Here is a 25,728-nt window from a genome sequence, read left to right on the forward strand (position 1 = left end):
ACCTACGTCCTCTGACTCCACACACAGATTGCCACTTTGGTCCATAATGCTTATCCTCTTGCCTTTAATATGCTTATAAAATGCTTTGGGATTTTCCTTTATCTTGCCCGCCAGTATTTTTTCATGCCCCCTCTTCGTTCTCCTAATTACTTTTTTAAGTACCCCCCTATACTTTCTATACTCCTCTAGGGCCACCGCTGTTTTCAGCGCTCTGAATCTGCCAGAAGCCTCCTTTTTTCCCCCTGATCCAATCCTCTATATCCCTTGACATCCAGGGTTCCCTGGACTTATTGGTCCTACCCTACACGTTCACAGGAACATGTTGGCCCTGAACACTCTCTATTTCCTTTTTGAATAACTCCAACTGGTCTGATGTAGACTCTTCTACAAGTAGCTGCTCCCAGTCCACTTTGGCCAGATCCTGTTTTATCATATTGAAATCGGCCTTCCCCAATTCAGTACCTTTATTTCCAGTCTATCTTTATCCTTTTCCATAACTACCTTAAATCTTAGAGTTATGGTCACTATCCCCAAAATGCTGCCCCCCACTGATACTTCTACCACTTGTCCGGCTTCATTCCCTAAGATTAGGTCCAGTACCGCCCCTTCTCTTGTAGGACTTTCTACATACTGGCTCAAAAAGCTCTCCTGGATGCATTTTAAGAATTCCACCCCCTTTATGCCTTTTTCATTAAGACTATCCCAGTTAATATTGGAGAAGTTGAAATCCCCTCCTATTATTACCCTATTATTTTTACACCTCTCTGAGATTTGCCTTCATCACTGCTCCTCTATCTCTCCCTGACTATCTGGAGGCCTGTAGTACACACCCAGCAAAGTGATTGCCCTTTTTTTGTTTTTAAGTTCTACCCATATGGCCTCATTTGAGGAACCTTCTAAGATATCGTCCCTCCTTACTGCAGTAATTGACTCCTTGATCAATAGTGCAATGCCAGCTCCTCTTTTACAACCACCCCCCCCACCCCCGCCTCAGTCACACCAGAAGATTCTATACCCTGGAATATTGAGCTGCCAGTCTTGCCCTTCCCTCAACCATGTCTCTGTTGTAGCAATAATATCATATTCCCATGTGTTAATGAATGCCCTCAATTCATCTACGTTACTTGTAAGACTCCTTGCCTTAAAATAGATGCAATCCAGCCTTCCATTTTTTACTTGTGCCTTATTTGCTCTGCCTTCCAGACTGATTTAATTTCCCTCCTATATTTGGCTCAGCATCACTCACTGCTGTACCTCCACTCTGTACTCCACCCCCCCTCCCAAATTAGTTTCAACCCCCCACCCCCAATAGCACTAGCAAACTTCCCAGCAAGGATGTTAGTCCTGCACCGGTTCAGGTGCAACTTGTCCTTTGCCAGAAACAGACCCAGTGATCCAGGAAACTAAAACCCTCCCTCCTGCACCACCTCTTCAGCCACGCATTCATCTGCTCTATCTTCCGATTCCTGTACTCACTAGCACATGACACCGGGAGTAATCCAGAGATTACAACCTTTGTGGTCCTGCTTTTTAATCTGCTATCTAGCTCCCTAAATTCTTATTGCAGGACCTCATCCCTCTTTCCACCTATGTTGTTGGTCCCAATGTGAACCACGATCTCTGACTATTCACCCTCCCGCTTGAAAATGTCCTGTTTCCGCTCCGTGACATCCTTGACCCTAGCACAAGTGCGGCAACATACCATCCTGGAGTCCCGTTTGCAGCCACAGAAATGCCTATTTGTACCCCTTGCGATAGAATCCCCTATCACTATAGCTCTCCCACTCTTTTTTCCTGCCCTGCTGTGCAGCTGAGCCACCCGTGGAGCCCAGACTTGGCTCTTGCTGCATTCCCCTGAGAAGCTATCTCCCCCCACCGTATTCGAAGAGGAAAATCTGTTAGAGAGGGAGATGGACCCAGGGCACTCCTGCACTACCTGCCTAGCTCTTCTACTCTGCCTGGCGGCCACCCATTCCCTTTCTGCCCGAGCAGTCTTTACCTGCGGTGTGATCACCTCCCTGTACGTGCTAATCATGATGATCTCAGCCTTGCGAAGGCTCCACAGTGTCCCCAGCCGCCACTCCAGATTTGAAACATAGATTTCAAATAACTGCAGCTGGACACACTTTCTACACATGTATTTGCTTTGGATACTGGAAGTGTCCCTGACTTCCCACATTGCACAGGAGGAGCACTCCACACTGCTGAGCTGCCCAGCCATGACTTACCCTTAATTTACTTCCTTAACTTACTCAAATATTAGAGATTATTTACACTAGGGACCATGATTCCCTAAAAACACAACTTAATGTACAAAAAAAACTGTAGACTTTGCCTTTCTCTTTACTTTAGGTACTAACCCAGCTATTTACTGATACTCCCTAACAGCAGTTACTCACCAACCAATCATCTTGCAACTTTCCTGTGATGTCACTGTTCACTTTGTTTTCAAACTCTGCGCCTGGACTCCTCTCCATTTCTCTCCCAAACGGTAAGTGCTCTAGGCCGCGATCCTCGGGCTCTGTTTAACTGCTCCCCGCTCCATATTCCTCCCGCAGGTCCACTCCTCTCCACTGCTCTCCCGGAAGGTAAGTGTGTCATCTGTGATTGTAAAACCGGTCATTGCACCTTCAAAATGTCACAGCCTCTTTTGCCAATATGGGGATATAGATGATGGCTCTGAATGCACATCAAAAGGTGGTAGACTGGGCTTAGACAATGCCATATTGATCAGCAACACAGCGATAAAAGGATCTGTGATTGCACTCCTTTCAGAGGAAACTTCTCTGCAGTGATGACACAAAACTAGGTGGGAAAGTGTGCTGTGAGGAAGATGCAAAGCGGCTTCAAGGGGATTTGGACAGACTAGTGAGTGGGCAAGAACGTGGCAGATGGAATATAATGTGGAAAAATGTGAGGTTATCTACTTTGGTAGGAGGAATAGATGCGCAGTGTATTTCTTAAATGGTAAGAGATTATAAAATGTAGATGTACAAAGGGACCTGGGTGTCCTTGTCAATAGGCCACTGAAAGCTAACATACAGGTGCAGCAAGCAATTAGGAAGGCTAATTGTATGTTAGCCTTTATCGCAAGAGGACTTGAGTATAGGAGTAGTGAAGTCTTGCTTCAATTGTACAGAACCTTGGTTTGACTGCACCTGGAGTACTGTGTGCAGTTTTGGTCCCCTTACCTTAGGAAGGATAATATTGCCGTAGAGGGAGTGCAATGAAGATTCACCTGACTTGTTCCCAGGATGGCGGGACTGTCCTATGAAGAGAGATTGGGGAAACTGGGCCTGTATTCTCTCGAGTTTCGACGAATGAGAGGTGATCTCATTGAAACCTACAAAATACTTAAAGGGATAGACAGGGAAGATGCAGGTAACCAGTTTTCCCTGGTTGGGGAGTCTAGAAACAGGGGGACACAATTTCAAAATAAGGGGAAAGCCACTTAGGACAGAGATGAGGAGAAATTTCTTTACTTAGAGGGTTGTGAATCTTTGGAATTCTCTATCTCAGTGGGATGTGGAAACTCAGTCATTGAGTATATTTAAAGCAGAGATTGACAGATTTCGAAATAGAAATGGCATAAGGGGATATGGGGATAGTGTGGGAAAAAGGATTTGAAGTGGATGATCAACCATGATCGTATTGAATGACGGGGCTGGCTCAATGGGCTGAAAGGCCTATTCCTGCTCCTATGTTCCTATTATATGCATATTTTTTGACTGGATGGTTATTTTGGAGAGATCAGCGTGTGTTTATGCACTGCAAGCTTCCTGTGTGTCACTCGAACACAATCTCCAACTTAAAATGTTGTCTGTAAAACTAGACTAAAAGCTTCCAATATATTCATACCTGAAAGTATTTCAGCTTTTCACCATCCTTTTTCTTTGTTTTTTTTAACCTCATTGTTGTCGTGATGTTCTCGGGACTGGAGTGAGATTTAGCCGAGTTTAATGTCAGGTATGAGGCAGAGACAGAGACTGCAGGCTGTTGAACATAAAGGCTTCATCTTTATTCTGTTTTACTTTCACTTTTCCTTTGCTAGCATGTGTGTTCTACAACAGCCTCTAGTGTACACAATGCACAATGCAATTGCAATTTATAGGACAGATGTCAGAGGTAGTTTCTTTACTCAGAGAGTAGTAGGGGCGTGGAACGCCCTGCCTGCAACAGTAGTAGACTCGCCAACTTTAAGGGCATTTAAGTGGTCATTGGATAGACATATGGATGAAAATGGAATAGTGTAGGTCAGATGGTTTCACAGGTCGGCGCAACATCGAGGACCGAAGGGCCTGTACTGCGCTGTAATGTTCTATGTTCTATGACCGAGAGACTGGAAAATAAAGAGTGAAGAGAATTTATAATCAAATAGAGGGGTGGACAAATTGCAAAGCAAAGGGAGAGGGAAAACTGGAAAGAAACCAGTAAGATAAAGATGAGTGAAAAAAGCAAGGCAGGATGATGAATGGACTATAAAATGAGATTGGTAATCACAGGAAGAAGTGACAGAATATTGGAAACTTAAAAGGGAACCAGAAATTGAATGCAAGCATTATTTTTTAATTTTGTAAACTTTATTTTAATCTTTGTTTGCCTTCAATAAAAATAAGATAAATCATTTCCTATTACTTTCCTCTTCCTGATTCTGTGTTCCCATTCCATGCGTTGTACCCCAGTTGATAGGGCAGACAGCTGATCTGATCTTGGGTCTCTGCCAATGGAGCTCTGTGAAGGGTGTAGAAGTGTTGTCTGGTCATAATACTTTTTCCTTCTCACCTTGGTGGGATGTACCTGGCTTTGTTTGGTGCCCCCCCTCCCCACCCCACCCCACCCCACAATCCCCGTCCCTTGTGTCTTAGCTAAGATCAACCACCCCATCAAGAATGCAAAAGCACATCTTATCGGTCTGCTGCAGTTTGTTGAACCTCAAGCCCACTGTCCCTAATTGCTCCTCTCTTTATTTTGTTTCTTTCATCTAACTTCTCTGAATGTGTGGCTTATGCCGTTTCTCTCTGTGTGTTACGATTGTCCTTTAGTGCAGTGCAAGCTGACACCCTACTCTCATGGTATCTACAGCATATCGCTGTTAAAATAACTTCCAGAATAGCTTGTAGATGATGCTGGGGGTTAGTTGTGGCAAGTCATAGTTGCATTTGCTGTCATTGGCTGCCACGTCAATGTCTAGTGAAACATTATTCAAGTTGCATAGCTTTGTGGGATCTTACAGTTGGGTTGATTGATGCAGTTCCCTCCCACTTGGTACTTGGGCTACACAAGGAGTGTTGTTGATGTGTCAGTCAGTTGTTGGCAGTGGACCAGGAATGAGGAACAGCTTCTGGAGAATTTCTCTTGGTTGCGTTTCAGCAATTACACAATCTTTTATTTTCAGATTGTTTTTATTTCTTAAATCATGTTGACTGAATCAAAGGATGAGTCTTGCCTTACTGCCCCTTAGTGGGTGGGACCACAGTCTTCGAAGGAAACCAAGAGCTTGCTCACACTTAATGCTGAAGGGAACCGCTATGGAAAGGCCCAAAAGGTCAAGATAAGGTTTGCCGTTGGCAATGCCACTGTAATGTACACTGTACATTGCATATTTGCAGGACATCGGTCTAAAGACTTGGTGGGAAAACGGTGAAATTGATGTCTCAGTGTTGCCAACGTTTGCAATTCATTTAGAAAGTGTAGAAGTCTACTTTGCAATTTCCTGGATGGCTTCCACGTAGTTACAAAGCTGCTGCAAACTGTGGGACTCACAAGTGAATTATGAGTTTTGGCAATACTGAGTTCTGTGTGTTAAATCTGTGGCACAAAGCACAGCAGTGTATGTATGGTCAAACACAATACAAAGATTCAACTAAATAAATAGAATTGGCAGTGTATCAACACTAACACTGACACATAAATTTAATATAAAATACAGCCCATTTCTCTGGGCTAAATTTGATATATCACTGGGAGAGTTCTGAGTCTCTATGGCTCTCAAATGCTTTGTGACAACAGAGCAATGTGGTTAACCTGGGCACGATACCAAAACCTGGAGGGAGAGAGGGGAGGGGTGCATTTTGAGATTGCAGGAAGCAACTCAGAAAATAGAATTGGTTATACAAAATAAATATGTTGGCAGACAAATTTTAATGAGACAAGTGCAAAGTACTGCACGTAAGGCGCAAAAATGATTAGTAAAAGACCATGAATGGTGTTGAAATAACTAAGCATGAAGTGGAATGCAACTGAGCAATCTTAGTAGACTCAACATTAAGCACATCCAACCAATGCAAAGCAGTAAATTTGACGGCAGGTATCAACCTCATGACTTATCACTACACTATCTCTTAAAATTATGTGTCTCCCTTATGTCTCAGTGGCCAGAAGTGGATATGACATTCAAGGTGCAGTCTGGCCATCATACTGTTATTCAAATGTTCTGGCTAAATAGCTCAACCAACTGCTGGCTTTGCTGATCGCTGCTGTGCAATGACTGGACAAGTTGAGCATTGGGTCTGCTATGATTCCACAGTCTCTTTCAGCTTTATCATTAGCTATTTCAATAACATGTTATCTACTTTCCTTTGCTATATCTAACAATTGTCTGCACTCAATTGTGTCTGTTTGATCATTGTTTGGCCTGCTTTATATAACTTGTTTAGCTCATTCTGTAGTTTCTTGACTGTCTCCTCCAGTTCTGTTGGCCCTCCTAGTTTGATATCAACTGCAAATTTAGCCATCTTGCATTCAGCTTCAGAATTCAAGTCATCAATGTAAATTAGATGCAATAGTGGTCCCAACACTGAGTTCTGGAACACCCCACTCAATCCTCCCTCCTCCCACCCTGACATTACCCCTCTAACCAGCACTTGCTGTTTTCAGCTAGTTTCTTACCCATACCTAAGTGTTGCCCTAAAACATCATAGCTCTGAGTTTAATTAGTAATCTGTCATTGGAAATTTATCAAACACCTTTTTAAAGTCTAAGTACACAACATTAGGTTATCACAGTTGACTTGGGTTGTCACTTCATCTAAGAAACCAAGGAGGTCAGTCAGACGGGTTCTTTTTCATACCGGAGGTCAGCTGCAGCTCAGTGGCTAACACTTTTGTCTCGGAATCAGAAAGTTGTGGGTTAAAGCCCTTGTTCACTGTATAACATGTATGTAGCTCTGTGTTGTAGTTTCACCAGGTTGGCACATTTTAGAGTTGTCTGGTGCTGCTCCTGGCGTGCGCTTCTACATTCCTCATCAAACTGGGATTGGTGCCCTGTCTTAATGATAATAGTCGAGTGAGGGATCATGAGATCTCTAGATTGTGGTAGAATAAAGTCCTGCTGCTGCTGATGGTTCACAGCACGTCATGGATACCCAGTTTTGAGCTGCTCGATCTGTTCTTAATCCCATTTAGCACAGTGATGGTGCCACATTACGCAATGAAGGATATCCTCAGTGTGAAGATGGGACTTTGTCTCCACAAGTACTATGTGGTGGTCACTCCTTTCAATGCTATCATGGACAGATGCATCTGTGACAGGTAGATTGGTGAACATGAGATCAATTAGATTTTTCCCTCGTGGTGGTTCCCTGACCACATGCTGCAAGTCCAGTCTGGCAGCTATGTCCTTCAGGACTCAATCAGCTCAGCCAGTAGTGGTGTTACTGAACCATTCTTGATGGTGGACATTGAAGTCCCCCACCAAGAGTACATTCTGTACCCTTGCTGCCCTCAGTGCCTCTCCAAGTGGTGTTCAACATGGAGGAGCAATGCTTCATCAGTTGAGGGAGGGCAGTTGGTGGTAATCAGCAAGAAGTTTCATTGCTCATGTTTGACCTGATGCTATGAGACTTCATGGGGTCTGGAGTCAATATTGAGGACTCCTAGGGCCACTCCCTCTCAATTGTATAAACTGTGCCACCACCTCTGTGGGTCTGTCCTGCTGGTTTGACTGGACATACCCAGGGTTGGTGATGGAGGAGTCTGGGATGTTGGCTCTAAGGTATGATTCGGTGATTATGACTATGTCAGACTTTGCTTCAGTGGTCCATGAGACAGCTCTCTCAATTTTGCCATAAGTCCCCACATGCCAATGAGGAGGACTTTGCAGGATTTACTGGGCTGTGTCTTTGTCATATCCAAATCCCATGCCTAGGTTAAAGCCAAGTAAACCAACCTGTTTATTATTATATATCTTTGTAGTGGTTTGATAGGCCCTATCAGATTAAGAGTCAACCACATTGCTGTGGGTCTGGTGTCACACAGAGGCCAGACCAGATATGGATGGCAGGTTTCCTCCCCTAAAGGATTTTATTCAACCCTTTGTGTTTTTATGACAATCCAATAGTTTCATTACTTGATACTAGCTTTATTCCAGATTTATTTAATTATTTTTAACTGAATTCAAATTCACCCACTGCTATGGTGGGATTTGAATTTATGTCTCCAGATTATTAGTCCAGTCCTCTGGATTACTAGACTAGTAACACAACCACAACATCAACGTACCCATATTAATTCCTCAGTTTGCTCCTGGAAATTCCATCATTTTGCATGGAACTGGAGTAAAGTCAATGATCTATTATTGCCTGCGTCTGTTTTGTAATCCAATTTGAACCACATTGACATATATAAGAATGTAAGAACATAAGAAATAGAAGCAAGAGTAGGCCATTCAGCCCCTTGAGCCTGCTCTGCCATTCGAAAAGATCATGGCTGAACTTTTACAACATTATCACTTTCCCACCTGATCCCCATATTCCTTGGAGTACCTATCAATCACAGTGTTAAATATACTCAACAAATGAGTATCCACAGCCTTCTAGGGTAGAGAATTCCAAAGATTCACAACCCTCTGAGTGTTTCCAGTCTACTGGTCTGTGACTCCTTCATAATGATTCAGTGCCTCACATTCTCCTTCCTAGTTTCTTACAGCGGTCTAGGATAAATATCATCCGAGCATAAGAATGTAGAATAAGAGATAGCTTGGTGGAATAATTGAATTCACTTGCAACAGATTAGAAATGGAATCAAAATCTCAACTAAATGCAAAGCCATAATTTCCTCCCTTTTCAAATTCTAAGGAAGTTAGCTTTAACTCGTGCTAGCTGCTGCTCATTGCCAATTTTTGTTTTGATTTTTTTTTGTTTCTCATTCCCACTTGCTACATATTGATTTACATTCTATCCCCATTCAATTGTGATTTATCACTGTTTTATAAGTAAGAAATTTCAGGCAATCAAGTGCAAGTGTGAATCACAGGATGTGAAGATCATGACACTGCCATATTATGTTTGGAGTAGGCTGAATATAATTTTGTGCAAGTCCTCTGAAGAAGGAATTTTCCTCCACACAAGATCAGGGGGCAGGTTGTTCAAAGTACGGAAAGTCCTCATCAGGGAACTCCTCTTTGCTGACGATGCGGCTTTAACATCTCACACTGAAGAGTGTCTGCAGAGTCTCATCGACAGGTTTGCGGCTGCCTGTAATGAATTTGGCCTAACCATCAGCCTCAAGAAAAAGAACATCATGGGGCAGGACGTCAGAAATGCTCCATTCATCAATATGGGCGACCACGCTCTGGAAGTGGTTCAAGAGTTCACCTACCTAGGCTCAACTATCACCAGTAACCTGTCTCTAGATGCAGAAATTAACAAGCGCATGGGAAAGGCTTCTACTGCTAAGTCCAGATTGGCCAAGAGAGTGTGGGAAAATGGCGCACTGACACGGAACACAAAAGTCCGAGTGTATCAAGCCTGTGTCCTCAGTACCTTGCTATATGGCAGCGAGGCCTGGACAACGTATGTCAGCCAAGAGCGACGTCTCAATTCATTCCATCTTTGCTGCCTCCGGAGAATACTTGGCATTGGGTGGCCGGACCGTATCTCCAACACAGAAGTCCTCGAGGTGGGCAACATCCCCAGCTTATACACACTACTGAGTCAGCGGCGCTTGAGATGGCTTGGCCATGTGAGCCGCATAGAAGATGGCAGGATCCCCAAAGACACATTGTACAGCGAGCTCATCACTGGTATCAGACCCACCATGTCTCTGCTTTAAAGCCGTCTGCAAACGCGACAAGAAGTCCTGTGACATTGATCACAAGTCGTGGGAGTCAGTTGGCAGCGATCGCCAGAACTGGCGGGCAGCCATAAAGGTGGGGCTGAAGTGTGGCGAGTCGAAGAGACTTAGTAGTTGGCAGGAAAAAAGACAGAGGCGCAAGGAGAGAGCCAACTGTGTAACAGCCCCGACAAACAAATTTTTCTGCAGCACCTGTGGAAGAGTCTGTCACTCTAGAATTGGCCTTTATAGCCACTCCAGGCGCTGCTCCACACACCACTGACCACCTCCAGGCGCATTACCCATTGTCTCTCGAGACAAGGAGGCCAAAGAAAAAATATTTAATAAAAGATTGCTGGCCTACTTTCCCCCGCTCTTTTGCATGGAAAATCTGTTTGGCACCAAATATCTTGTCACACAATATTAATACTTAAATTAAGGCATAACAACAACTTACATTTATATAGCACCTTTAACAGAATATGATGTCCCAAGGCACTTCACAAGAGTGTTTTAAAGCAGAATTTGATACCGAGCCACATAAGGAGATGTTAGGGCAGATGACCAAACGCTTGATCAAAGAGATAGGTTTTAGGGAGTGTCTTGAAGGAGAGGTAGAGAGGCGGAGAGGTTTAAGGAGGGAATTCCAGAGTTTAGGGCCCAGGCAGCTGAAGGCACGGCCATCAGTGGTGGAGCAATTAAAATAGAGGACGCTCAAGAATCGGAATCAGAGAAGTGTAGATATCTCGGAGGGCTGTGGGGCTGGAGGACGTTACAGAGATAGGGAGCGGTGAGGCCATAGAATTTGAAAACAAGGATGACAATTTTAAAATCGAGCCATTGTTTAACTGAGAGCCAGCATAGGTCGGCGAGCACAGGGGAGATGTGTGAACGGGATTTGGCGTGGGTTAGAATGCAGACAGCAGAGTTTTTGGTGACCTCAAGTTTCCGGAGGGTAGAACATGGAAGGTAAGCCAGGAGGGCATTGGAACATTGGAATAGTCAAGTCCAGAGGTAATAACGGTATAGATGAGGGTTTCAGCAGCAGCAGATGAGTTGAGGCAGGGGCAGAGTTGTGCAATGTTAGAGGTGGAAATAGACAGTCGCAGTGATGGTGATAGAAAACCATAGAAAAACTACAGCAGAGAAGGAGGCCATTCAGCCCGTCATGTCCGTGCTGGCCGAAAAAACTAGCTGCACAATCTAATCCCACCTTCCAGCACCTGGTCCATAGCCTTGCCGGTTGCAGCACTTCAGGTGCATGTCCAGATACCTTTTAAAAGAACAAAGTAATTCATGACAACGCTACTTCATCGGACACGTCATCAGGATGCGCCGCAGTGTGCACATGCGCAGACGGTCTCATGCCCCCTGCGCATGCGCTGCGGTCGGGCTGACCAGGACCGCTTTGCGCATGCGCAGACGACGCGGTAAGCGCATGCGCACACAGTCTCCTCATCTCTGCGCATGCGCTGCGGTCCGACCTGCCGGTAAGGTTGTGCGCATGCGCAGGTGACGTCATCGCGTTATTTCGTCTTCCTCGCCGACGCGCCAGTTTGGCCTCTGCGCATGCGTCAAAGCTTCGGCGCGACATTTTGAAAGTGGAAGGAGGAGAGGTTTCGTCGGGCATTTTCTCGCATTTTATCTGAATTATTTATTCGTTTAGGAGACTTGCTTCATTTTTATTTGACACAGGAGATTGTTCCAAGGTAAGTTGCTCTGCCTTTGCAAGTTGCTCTGAAAACATTTCCATTGTCTGGGCCACCGCATGTAGCAGGATGAAGGCACAGTGACTGTGATTTCTGGCGCCAAACAGTACACACTGCAGATACATGATGGCCAGGCTACCTGCAGCTGCATCTTCTCCATTCAAACTTTGTTGCCCTGCAAACATGCTGTTGTTGTGCAGAGGCATCTGGGTCTGCCTTTGGACAGGCTCGCCCCCAATTGTCGCTGGCGTGCATCTCAGACACCAACGACGACAGGCATGGCTGCTGCCATTGTGATTACAGAGGAACAGCCAAGGCCCCTCAGCCACAATGAAAAATACCGCTTGCTTTCAGATCAATTGTACCAGCTACAACAGGCCGTTCTGCAGAGTGGAACGGCAGCATTCATGAGGAGACTGGACTGGCTGCGGCAACAGACTCTCCGCTGGCAGCAAGGACTGGCTGATGAGATGGAGCCATTTACTATGCCCAACAATTGCCCGGAAGCACCTTCGGATGGAGGTGGCCGCGCGCTGGACATCAGTCACGTGTCACAAACCCTGGATCCTGAGCGTCTCACCCCCTGGCCTAATGATCTGATGGACCATACATATGCCTGCCTGTTCAAATCTCCACTTCCCCTACCTGCGGTACCCTCTCCTTGCTGCTCAGTTACACAGTCACCTGCTCCTACACCCATCAGGGCAGTGCACATGGACACACAGTTACCTGCTCCTACACCCATCAGGGCAGTGCTCATGGGCACACAGTCACCTGCTCCTACACCCATCAGGGCAGTGCTCATGGGCACACAGTTACCTGCTCCTACACGCATCAGGGCAGTGCTCATGGACACACAGCCACCTGTTTCCCCATCCGACGTTGAAACAACCATGCAGAGCCTTGTGAGACTCCGCAATTGCCAGTTGCTGCCTGTCAAGCAGAGAGGGCGTCCAAAGGGGTCAAGCACTTGGGGAACATTCAGCAAGAAGAGACTGAGCACTAAAAGAAACAAGCATGCCGTGTCCAGTGGTAGCAGAAATGTGAATGCTCTTGCTGTGAACACAACTGGGGATAGTAGTAGGCAGGATTAAATGGGAATGGATGGAAAGATGCACGAGTAACATAACCACTGGCAGGAAACTGCTGGGCTAAATGGCCAGCTTTATGTTCATAGCCCAAAAGAAATGTGCTTCTTTTCCAGCACCCTCACATCATTCATGTTTTCCCTGAGAGCAGCAATGAACCATCATGAGATAGGGACAGTAACATCATCCTGCCTTCTACAGCTGAGGTGGGTGCTAAGTGATTCATTGGCGGTGTTATCAGTACATGCCTTTACCGCAGAACACAAAGCATTCTCAACAGTAATTTCATTGGAGGGAGGGAAGCTCTGACACTCCTGTTCTTTCCTTATTTTCTTTCATGTAAAACGTGCCCTTGAGAAAACCATCCTTGACACTTAAGGACGGCATTCAAGCAAAGGAGGCAGTGCGGGAGAGAACGCAAGGATGTGCTGATTCCTGCATCTGAGGTGGGTAATAAGTGCTTCATTGGCGACGTTATCAATTGGTGCCTTCACTGCAGAACTTAAAAAGGTGTGCACAACAGTAATTTCAGTGGATGGAGGGAGGCAAGCTCTGACTCTGATTTGCTTTATTTCTTTTCATGTAAAACATGCCGTCGAGAAAACAATCCTTGAGACTTAAGGTCAGCATTCAAGCAACGAAGGCAACTAGATCATGCTGCGGAGCTCATCACGATGTGGAAAGGAACATTGCATTTATGGATGAATTGGGAATGCACATTGGGATGCGCTTGGGGAACATTCACCAAGAATAGACTGAGCTCAGACTCTTGTGACTTTGCCTTCTTCACATGGACAATACAGTCGTGGAATAGAGAGCCAAGCGTTTATTCACCACAAGGCTCTCCAGGAATAATCTCTTTAGCTGTGCATAGCAGAGACTCGGCCTGTCTGTCTGACGGGAATGCTGGACACAACACTCATGTATCCATGTACAGCAGTTCCGCGGATACTTAATGAACTTAATAAAACTTTTCAATAATTAAACCCAGAATTGTTGAGGTTTTGTTTTGCATGCTATTTCCCCGACTTTGCAACTGCACTTCAGATATTCAACTATGGTGGGGGGGGTGGAGGGAGGGGTGGGTGAAGAGGGGGAGGGGTGGGGAGTTCGGGGAGGGGTGGGGAGAGGGGGCATGCAAAATGCAGGGACCAAACAGTTGAAATGCCTGAAGTACTGTGGCGAAGTAGAGAAAGCAACTGGGTAGGGGAGAAAGCAACTGGATTGGGCATCCGCAGCTGGAGGGAACGGCTGAATGGAGAGGGCCGGAAGCGAGAGGCCGTAGAGAGCCGCGGGGAGCGAGCGTGCGAAGACCTTGGTGTCACCGGGTCCAGGGACTGGCCGGTAAGTCTTTTGCTGTTGTGTTTATGGCGCATGCACAGAAAAAGGCGCTCCTCTTCCGTTCCGCTGCTTCCCCCCCCCCCCCCACTCTCTCCCCTTCCTCCCTCTCCCCCCAGCTCTCTCCCTCCCCCCTTCCTTACCCCTCCCTCTTTCTCTCCCCCTCCCCCTCTTTCTCTCCCGCCCTCTTTCTCTCCCCCTCCCCCTCCCCCTCTTTCTCCCCCTCTCCCTCTTTCTCCCCCTCCCTCTTTCTCCCCTCCCCCTTCCTTACCCCTCCCTCTCCCTCTTTCTCTCCCTTCCTTACCCCTCTTTCTCCCCCTTCCCTCTTTCTCCCCCCCCTCCCTCTCCCTCCCCCCCCCTCCCTCTCCCTTCCCCCCCCTCCCTCTCCCTTCCCCCCCCCTCGCCCCCCGGCACCGCTACCGCTGTTCTCCCCGGCCCCCGCGCTGCTGTCCCCGGCCCCCGCGCTGCTCTCCCCGGCCCCCGCGCTGATCTCCCCGGCCCGCTCCACTCTCTCACTCCGGCCATTGAATTCTGCCACGTGTTTGTCAGGTTTCATCTTTGTGATTCTTTGAGCAGCACCATCTTTAGTCCTGGCAGCTGCTACAGTCGCAAGCTGTGACGTTTTCGTGGCACATGCTGTATTTGCGCATGTGCCAAAACAGCGCCACCTACCTATCGCGTTGTCAACAATTGCGGTCTTAAAAGAATTGTGGGTTTCTGCCTCCACCACCATTCCTGGCAGTGAATTCCAGACACTCACCACTCACTGGGTAAAGATGTTTCTTCTGAATTCTTTATTGGATTTATTGGTGACTATCTTATATTTATGGCCCCTAAGTTCTGGTCTCCCTCACAAATGGAAACATTTTCTTTGCATCTACCCTATCAAACCCTTTCATAATTAATCTTCATGTCCTCCACCAGGTTTCCTCTCAGTCTTCCGTTTCCTCAAGAAAAGAGCATCAGCCTGTTCAATATTTCCTGATTGGTATAACCTCTCAGTTTTGGTATCATTCCAGTAAAACCTTTTTCCACATTCACAGTACCTCTATATCTTTTTTGCAGTATGGACAGCAGAACGTTCATGGTATTCCAAGTGTGGTCCAATCAAGGTTCTATACAAGTTTAACTTCTCTGCTTTTCAGTTCTATCCCTCTAGAAATGATCTCTCGTGCTTTGTTTGCAAGTTAAATGCCTTATTAGCCTGTGCACTACTCTTAATGATTTGTGTATCTCGACCCTAAGATCCCATTGCTCCACTGGCCCATTTAAACATTAGTTTCCAAGGATTGTGTGGCTCCTTATTCTTCCTATTAAAATGTACCACTTCACACTTAGCTAATTCATTTGCCAATTGCACTCCCGTTCTGTAAGTTTATTCATATCTTCCTGTATTTTGTCACATTCTTCCTCTGTGCTAACTATAAAGCCCAAGTTGGTGTCATCTGCAAATATTGAAATAGTGCTTCCAATTCCCAAATCCAAATTATTTATGTAAATGGGGAACAACAATGTTCAAGCACTGATCCTTGTGGAACACCACTTCCCATCTTTTGGCATTTTGAGTACTTTTAACCCCCTACTTTTTATTTTCTGTTTTATAGCCAGCTTGCTATGTATTCTGCTAGCCATCCTCTGACTGCATACGAACTTACGAATTAGGAGCAGGAGTAGGCCACTCGGCCCTTCGAGCCTGCTCCGCCATTCAATAAGTTCATGGCTGATCTGATTGCTCCACATTTCCACCTACCCCCGATTACCTTTCACCGCCTTGCTTATCAAGAATCTATCTACCTCTGCCTTAAAAATATTCAAGGACTCTGCTTCCACCGCCTTTTGAGGAAGAGAATTCCAAAGACTCACGACCCTCTGAGAGAAAAAATTTCTCCTCTTCTCTGTCATAAATGGGCGACCCCTTATTTTTAAACAGTGACCCCTAGTTCTAGATTCTTCCACAAGGGAAAACATCCTTTCCACATCCACCCTGTCAAGACCCCACAGGATCTTATATGTTTCAATCAAGTCACCTCTTACTCTTCTAAATTCCAGCAGATACAAGCCTAGCCTGTCCAATCTTTATTCATAAGACAGCCCGCCCATTCCAGGTATTAGTCCAGTAAACCTTCTTTGTAATGTCTCCAACGCATTTATATCCTTCCTTAAATAAGGAGACCAGTACTGTACACAGTACTCCAGATGTGGTCTCACCAATGCCGTGTATAGAGTCATACAGCACAGAAACAGGCCCTTCGGCCCATCGTGTCTGTGCCAGCCATCAAGCACCTAACTATTCTAATCCCATTTTCCAGCACTTGGCCCGTAGCCTTGTATGCTATGGCGTTTCAAATGGTCAACTAAATGTTTCTTAAATGTTGTGATGGTTCCTGCCTCTTCCACCTTTTCAGGCAGTGCGTTCCACATTCCAACCACCCTCTGGGTGAAAATAATTTTCCTCAAATCCTCTCTAAACCTCCTGCCCCTTACCTTAAACCTATGCCCTGTGGTTATTGACCCCTCCACTAAGGGAAAAAGTTTCTTCCTATCTAATCTATCAATGCCCCTCATAATTTTGTATACCTCAATCAGGTCCCCCTTCAGCTTTCTCTGCTCTAAGGAAAACAACCCAAGCCTTTTCAGTCTCTCTTCATAGCTGAAACGCTCCAGCCCGGGCAACATCCTGGTGAATCTCCTCTGCACCCTCTCCAGTGCAATCACATCCTTTCTATACACAGTACTGCAGCTCTGGCCTACCTGGCGTTTTATACAGATCCATCATAACCTCCCTGCTGTTGTATTCTATGTGTCGGCTAATAAAGGCAAGTATCCCATATGCCTTCCTAACCACCTTATCTACCTGTGCTGCTGCCTTCAGTGATCTATGGACAAGTACACCAAGGTCCCTCTGACCTGTACTTCCTAGGGTCCGACCATCTATTGTATATTCCCTTGCCTTGTTAGTCCTCCCAAAATGCATCACCTCACACTTGTCAGGATTAAATTCCATTTGCCACTGCTCCGTCCATCTTACCAGCCCATCTATATCGTCCGGTAATCTAAGGCTTTCCTCATCACTATTTACACCACCAATTTTTGTCTGTGAATTTACTGATCATACCTCCTATATTCACATCTAAATCATTAATGTACACTACAAACAGCAAGGGTCCCAGCACCGACCCCTGTGGTACACCACTGGTCACAGGCTTCCACTCGCAGAAACAACCCTTGACCATCACCTGACACTAAGTCAATTTTGGATCCAATTTGCCAAATTGGCCTGGATCCCATGGCTCTGACCTTCTTGACCAATCTCCCATGCGGGACCTTATCAAAAGCCTTACTGAAGTCCATGTCAACTACATCAACTGCTTTACCCTCATCTACACATTTCGTCACCTCCTCGAAAAATTCAATCAATTAATTTAGACACGATCTCCCCCTGGCAAAGTCATGCTGACTATCCCTGATTAATCCCTGCCTCTCCAAGTGGAGATTAATCTTGTCCCTCGGAATTTTTCCAGTAGTTTCCCAACCATTGATGTTAGACTCACTGGCCTGTAATTACCTGGTTTATCCTTGCTACCTTTCTTGAATAATGGTACCACATTCGCTGTCCTCCAGTCCTCTGGTACCTTTCCTGTGGCCAGAGAGGATTTGAAAATTTGTGTCAGAGCACCTGCTAACTCCTCACATAACAGCCTTGCGATACATCTCATCTGAGCCGGGGATTTATCCACTTTTAAGCCCGCTAAAACAGCTAATACTTCCTCCCTTTCAATACTAATATGTTCAAGTATATCACAATCCCCCTCCCTGATCTCTACACCTGAAGCTTAACCTCCCTATTTTTGTATTCAGTTCCCCTTGCGATAAACAATAGCATTCTATTAGCTTTCCTAATTACATGCTGTACCTGCATAATAACCTTTTGCAATTCATGCAGTAGGACACCCAGATCCCTCTGCATCTCAGAGCTCTGCAATCTCTCACCATTTAGATAATATGCTTTTTTATTCTTCCTGCCAAAATGGATAATTTCACACTTTCCCACATTATACTCCATTTGGCAGGTGTTTGCCCACTCACTAAACCTATCTAGATCCCTTTTTAGCTCCCTTATGTCCTCTTTACAAATTACTTTCCTACCTATCTTTGTGTCATCAGCAAATTTGGCAACCATACCTTCAGTCCTTTCATCTAAGTCATTTATATAAATTGTTAAAAGTTGAGGCCCCAGCACAGATCCCTGTGGCACACCACTCGTTACATCTTGTCAACCAGAAAATTACCCATTTATGCCTACTCTCTGTTTCCTGTTAGCTAACTATCCATGCCTATAGTAACTATTGGTACATTCTCATGCGATAATCACTAGAATGCCAGTGAAAAATTGTAGCCTTTATTTTTGTAAATCTAGAACCATCATCTCCAGTATTTCATCACATTTTTCATATATTAACTCAGCTCCAAATAAAAAACTTAGTGAGGTCAATTCTGGGCCTCGATTTCTCCCTTTTCTCCAGAGCTGCCTGAGGACGGCTTGTACAGCTTGTGGACAAAAAGGAGGGCAAGGCCGTGAAGGGATTTAAGGTGTTGGTTTTCAATGCAAGACCTCAATTTTTTTTTAATTAGGAGAAATCTTAGTGAAGATGGCATATAGATGCTTTATGGGAGAATCTGGTGTCAATGATCTCACAATGACCACAAAGTATAGCCACCCTTTGGAGGAGATTGACTGGACTACAGCTAGTCCTAGTTCTCATGCAGTGAGTATACAGGTCATTTTTCAGGTCAGAAGAGAAATGTTTTGTACCACCTGTTCACTGTGCACTTGTAAAGATTGCGGGGAGAGATGGTCCTGATCATATGTTTATATCCTTGTACAAAAGCCACAAAATTGCAAGGCTTCAAATAGAGATGAATCATGTAATGCGGTTGATGAGACTGTTTCATCACCTTCCCACATTACTGCATTGCTCAGGAATATTCTGGAGGCAGCATTCCAGTGTATCTTGTCATAACAAAATCCTGCTCCAAAACAACAGCTCAAGAATGCTTGTATATATGTGTGTGTCAGAAAGAATCATGAGTTCTTCCTGACTTGCACAACCTGAGTGAGTGAAGCTTCTGCTGCGCCCTTCCCTGCCTCATGGCGGGATCATATATTTTAAGAATTGTGCACTCTCTATGCTACAATTTGCCATTCACTCACAGGGCAGGCACGTGGAAATTTGTGATGTGTGCTCATGGCACATGCCAAAAATTTGTTTTTACCTCATGAAGTGTAGCAATGCCTTTTCCTACACTCAGGGGAGTTGGTAGTTTGGATAATTTAGTCCCAACCCAGTTTCTCATAATTACTAGCTATTGTACCTTAACTTGCTTCTCACTCTCCATCTGATTCTCTCATTCAGATTACCAGCACACTTAGCCATACGTAACAGTGTTAAGTTGCTCTCCTCCCCCACTACAAAAGTTACAGCACAGTATCAGTAAAAATGACCATGAAGCTGTCGGATTGTCATAAAGACCCAACTGGCCCATGAGTGTTCCTTTGGAGAAGGAAACCTACTGGTCCGGTCTGCCTGCAACTCCAATCCCACGCCATTGTGGTTGACTCTTAACTGCCCTCTGAGTTGGCCTAGCAAGCCTCTCTGCCGTATCATAGCACTACAAAGATTATGGACTGCTGTCATTCAAGAAGGCAGCCCACCACCACCTTGGCTGATTTCCTTTCTCAATTTGTGGGATGCCAAGATCAATTGCCTAGTTGCTAATCGCCTAGTGCTAATTCAGTGCAGATGAGATCAAATCTCGGAGCTTCCTGCTCCCTTTGGCTCAGCACAACACCACACCTACAGACCCCATATATGGAGTTAAGACAGTCGTTTAATCACCAGCACGAGTTGACATTAAAAGATAGCAGCATAACATGTTTATAGTGTCCCTTAGATCCTGGTCTGGAGGTTAAATTGCATCCTTTAACTTTTCAAATGTATTCTGTTATTTTATAGATATATAAACATTGATAGATAAATACACTGGTTCTGTCAAAAAAGTCTACATGTGTTATCAATAGTTTGAAAGTCTATAGTTGTTACAGTAAAAATGTGAACTATTAAATTGGTGCTTGGGTTACAAACATAAAGGAGGACATTCAGCCCCTCTAGCTCCTGGTTCCACAGAAACTCACCATACTAGGAATTAATCACTCTTTGTCTTGACATCTGTCCTGAACTTGACATTTACTGGGTCTCCTTGTCCTGTAGCTTTGATTTAACTGGAAGTAACCTGTCTATTCCACATTGCACTTGGAAAATTCAATGCACTCTTAGTGGAATTATCGACACTGTTAGTATCTCATCGATTGTTGGGGGAGTGTGGGGTGGGGGTTGTCAGAGCAAGAAAACCATCAAATTACATCGTCATCCAGAAGCCTGGATTAATAGTACAAGAGAATGCAAGTTCAAATACAATTGTGACAGTCTGAGAATTTGAATTCAATTAAAGAAGTATGGAATACAATACCAGTAAAAGTGATCATGAAGCTGTTAATACGAAAACCCAACTGGTTCACTAACATTCATTCCTAAAAGAAACATGCCACCTTTGTCCGGTGCGGCCCTTATGTGACTTCAGTTCCACACCATCACTGAAGTGGTCTAGCAAGTCACTCAGTTATATCGTATTGCTATAGTTGAAGGAGAAAGTCTACCAATACCTTCTCAGTGCAACTAGGGATGGGCAATAACACATCGTAAAAATGAATTTGCAGTTCATTGACTGCAGGCCAATTGACTATATAGGCTAAATTGGGACTGGGCAACAATAGGTATGTTTTCAGGCAGTTCCCTTAGGCCACTGGCTACATTATCCAGTGGGTAAGGCTCAAAACTCACTGAGGGTGGTGGTAGACTTTCTCCCTTTCTCCGCTAACAATGGGACGATGGAAATCAGGGATGTGCAGGAGGCCAGTGTCATGCAGGCCCCCACCTGCCAAGAATGAGGCATATTAATTTCGCCACATGGACATTAAATTTCAAATTGTTGCTGGGAAGAAGAGAAGGCCCGTTACAAGGACTGCCAGACCTTGGCTGAAAAAAACACATTTACATACTAACAGACATTGAAGGCAGGGAAGCGCATTCCATTTCCTGCTAAGATGATACAATACACAAAGCCGAGACGTGGTCAGACCAGTTAGTCACATGACTAACCTGCTGGGCAACCTGGGGGTTTCTGAATGGTACAGTTTGAACTGAGAGTCTGCAGAAAGCTGAATGCTCCTGGACTGAAGAAGACCTCCTGCCTGTTTGTCTGCTCCCATCTCTTTCTCACAAGTCTCTGAATCCTCTAAAGACACATGAACCCCAAGAGAAAAAAGTCTCCTTCAGCGAACAAGGTTTAAGAAGAATACTGGGCCCCGACTTGAAGACCTGTAACAAAAACTCTTCAGATATTGCCTCAAACTTTTCCACGTTATTGCTTCTCTTTTCAGTCTCTATTTCATGTGTGTATTGCTAGAGTGGGCATGTCGTGTATCTGTAGGCGTTAACTGAATTAGAGTTTAAGTTTAATAACATTTCACTTTTCTTCTTTAAACCCAAGAAAACCTGTTTGTGCTGGTTTCTTTGCCAAATAATTGGAAAGCAGTGAACAAGGATTCACCAAGAGGGAGCTAAAAACACGTATTTAAAATTAAACCCTGTTGCAGTAAGACCAGGTGAAGGCTGAAAGGGAACCCTAGACCTCTTTCTCACCTGGTTGTAACAACAGAATTGGAGGAGCACAGAGATCTCTGAGGGCTGGAGGAGATAGGGAGGGGCGAGGTGATGGAGGGAATTATATTGCTGAATTGTCAATACAGCATAGTGTTCTATTTGCTTTCTTGATATGTTTATGTGCAATGCCTGGACACCTCTGTTGAGAGTGTGATAAAAAATCTGTTACACATTATCACATGTTTTATGGAGATTAGTTTTAAAGTTTGGAACAAAATTACAAGGAAATTAAAACTGTCCTCATCTTGTACATTAACTGCAGACTTCGGGACATCATAGGGAGAATTAAATAGAAAATTGAAAGGTGGGGGAGCAAGGTAAATGTGATCTGTAAGAGTTGAAAGGAGATAAGATAATCCTTGTAATAAGGCACACACAGAACATTCCAAGAGTCAATCAGATTTTTAAAAAATGAACCTTTTGATATAAAGGCTTGCTGGCAAAAAATGAAAGTTAGAAAGCAATGTGAGAAAGGGTCTAAAAGCAGTGAAGAGATGGGCATCAATATAGCATGGAAGAGAAGAGAAATACACAGAAGTTCCACTAGTACTGATATATCGAATCATAGTAGCTACAGCACAGAGGCCTGGACAACGTATGCCAGCCAAGAGCGACGTCTCAATTCATTCCATCTTCGCTGCCTTCGGAGAATACTTGGCATCAGGTGGCAGGACTATATCTCCAACACAGAAGTCCTTGAAGCGGCCTACACCCCCAGCTTATACACACTACTGAGTCAGTGGCGCTTGAGATGGCTTGGCCATGTGAGCCGCATGGAAGATGGCAGGATCCCCAAAGACACATTGTACAGCGAGCTCGCCACTGGTATCAGACCCACCGGCCGTCCATGTCTCCGCTACAAAGACGTCTGCAAACGCGACATGAAATCGTGTGACATTGATCACAAGTCGTGGGAGTCAGTTGCCAGCATTCGCCAGAGCTGGCGGGCAGCCATAAAGACAGGGCTAAATTGTGGCGAGTCGAAGAGACTTAGTAGTTGGCAGGAAAAAAGACAGAGGTGCAAGGGGAGAGCCAACTGTGCAACAGCCCCAACAAACAAATTTCTCTGCAGCACCTGTGGAAGAGCCTGTCACTCCAGAATTGGCCTTTATAGCCACTCCAGGCGCTGCTTCACAAACCACTGACCACCTCCAGGCGTGTATCCATTGTCTCTCGAGATAAGGAGGCCCAAAAGAAAGAACAGCACAGAAGGAGGCCATTCGGCCCGTCGTGTCCGTGCATGGATATACAGATGCGCGCACACAAACCCATTTCTTTTAAGATAATTGTTTCTATTTACAGGAAGTGCAGGGTCATTCCCAGCTCGAAACTCATGCGAGTGAAAGGAGTAGGAAGTGCATTACCCTTTTAAATGACGCACAGAGGGTGGAGATTCTCTCTTGAAGGCATATATTGGGTTTCAGGACGGGGAATGATCTTACCTGGGCAGGTTTAAGTATCTGAGGAACGCGTTTAACTTTACGTTTACTGTGGAAACTGACACTGGGAGGGAAGTTACATTCGTTTGGGATTTTGTTTTTTTTTGAAGCCAGTCTCTGCAGCACAAGACTTTTGTTGTGCTCTTGCAAGACAGGGGAAGAGCAATGTCGAGTTTTTGGAGAGGTTCTGCTCGCCTCTCCTGCCCTCGGATGCTAGTTGTCCAGGTGCTGTTCCTGTACTGCTGGCCGGTCAGCTCATTCTGGACCGCCTACATCAATGTGAGTTTCACCGACCCCGGCAACAACCGGACCCTCTGGCAAAAGACCGAAAGCGGCGTCTACGGTCAGGACTCCCCGCTGGAGAGTGTCCAGGGGCTGGTGGGCATCCCCCAGTCCCTGCAGCCCTTCGGCTGCAACCCTGACATCCGCTACTCCAGACCCGACCCCCCGCAGCCCTGGGTGGCCCTGATCGAGAGGGGGAACGGCTGCACTTTCTCCGAGAAGATCCTCAACGCCGCCGAGCAAGGGGCGAGCGCTGCTGTTATCTTCAACTATCCAACTCCCACCAACGAGGTCGTCCAGATGTCTCACTCAGGTAAGGCTGAAGCTGTTGGTCAAGTTCACTCTGCACCTCACTCAAGTGACTACCTGGCAAAAAAAACATCAATTTTATATCTAAACTTTTGCAGGGAAGCTTCATTTACCTCCCCGCCCAGGAATTACTACTCAAACCGGTTCCTGTTTCCAGGATAATTTAACTTAACAGGCACCGAGTGGGCTTATTTGTTTTTTTTTTATTTGGGGGTTGGGGGGGGGGGGGGGGGTGTTGCTGTAATTTTATTTTTATGGAACTTGCAAGTTTAGAAATATTTTTGCAAGCTGCCATAAAAGGGGACAACTGGACCTTGTATAATTTATTTGGGGACTGTTAAGGTTAAAACATCAGAGTAATGTGTTGAAATGGTTTTTCAACCAAAGGCGCCTTGTGACTGTCAGGTGAGCCTGCAGTAAAATAAGACTAAGCTTGTACCAGTTCACCTGAAGTTACCTAATGTGCTCCGTTTATGGTAGAACTGGCAATTGCCACATAGTCAGTCATTTTTGAGTCGTGGGGTCACAAATTGAAATCCCAGGCATGAAGGACAGTTAGCATAATTTCCCTGATGGTTCAGTGGAATTCAAATCCCTTCACAGCATCGTCTCACCTCTCCCTATCTCTGTGACCTCCTCCAGCTCTCAGATCTCTGTGCTGCTCGAATTCTGGCCTCCTGCACATCCCCTTTCTTTTCTCTACCATTATCAACCATGTCTTCAACTGTCTAGGTCCTGAGCTCTGGGATTCCACCCGCCATCTATCTTCACAAAAGAGGGGGACGATGCAGATGTTATACCCGAGGAGGTGTGTGAAGTATTGTATGTGATAAACATAGGGAGAGAGGAAGTATTAAGGGGATTAGCATCCTTGAAAGTGAATAAATCACCAGGGCTGGATGAAATGTAGTCCAGGCTGTTAAAAGAAACCAGGGAGGAAATAGCGGAAGGTCTGACCATCATTTTCCAATCCTCACTGAATGCAGGTGCGGTGCCGAAGGATTGGAGGACTGCTAACTTTGTACCTTAGTTTAAAAAGGGAGTGAGGGATAGACCAAATAATTACAGGTCAGCCACTCTAACCTCGGTAGTGGACAAATTATTGGAATCAATTCTGAGAGACAAGATAAACTGTCACTTCGGAAGGCACAAAGAAATGCAGGATAGTCAGCATGGATTTGTTAAAGAAAGATCGTGTCTGACTAATGTGAGGAAGAAGCAAGGTGGATTGATGAAGGTAGAGCAGTTGATGTAGTCTTCATCGATTTTAGCAAGGCTTTTGACAAGGTTCTATATGACAGACTGGTTTTAAAAAAAAATCAAAGCCCATGGGATCCAGGGGAATGTAGCAAGCTGGATAGAAAATTGACTCAGTGACAGGAACCAAAGGATAATTGTTGACGGGTGTTTTTGCGACTGGAAGGCTGTTTCCAGTGGGGTTCTGCAGGACTCATTGTAAAAGGTCCCCTGCTTTTTGTAGTATATATTATTGATTTGTACGTAAATGTAGGGGAAATGATCAAGAAGTTTGCAGACGACACAAAAATTGGCCACATGGTTGATAGCGAGGATAGCTGTAGACTGTAGAAAGATATCAATGGACTGGTCAGGTGGGCAGAAAAGTGGCAAATGGAATTTAACCCAGAGAACTGTGAGGTGATGCATTTGGGGAGGCCAAACAGGCAAAGGAATACACAATAAATGGGAGGATCCTGAGAGGTGTAGAGGAAGTG

At 45.2% G+C, this 25,728-nt stretch overlaps 1 protein-coding gene across 3 annotated transcripts in view; it reads left to right on the plus strand.

Moving 5' to 3' along the window:
* LOC137377493 (E3 ubiquitin-protein ligase RNF128) overlaps positions 1-25,728 on the plus strand; it is a 170,593-nt gene that overhangs the window by 41,290 nt on the left and 103,575 nt on the right. For 2 of the 3 annotated variants that reach the window (XM_068047144.1, XM_068047146.1), the window contains exon 1: positions 23,359-23,999. The exons of the other annotated variant lie outside the window; for it this stretch is intronic. In XM_068047144.1, the coding sequence (XP_067903245.1) occupies positions 23,570-23,999 (430 nt within the window). In that variant the 5' untranslated portion in view covers positions 23,359-23,569. Of the gene's footprint in view, positions 1-23,358; positions 24,000-25,728 lie in introns of those variants that run through there. 3 annotated transcript variants of the gene reach the window in all.

The sequence above is a fragment of the Heterodontus francisci genome, chromosome 15, assembly GCF_036365525.1.
Source record: "Heterodontus francisci isolate sHetFra1 chromosome 15, sHetFra1.hap1, whole genome shotgun sequence".
Lineage (NCBI taxonomy): Eukaryota > Metazoa > Chordata > Chondrichthyes > Heterodontiformes > Heterodontidae > Heterodontus > Heterodontus francisci.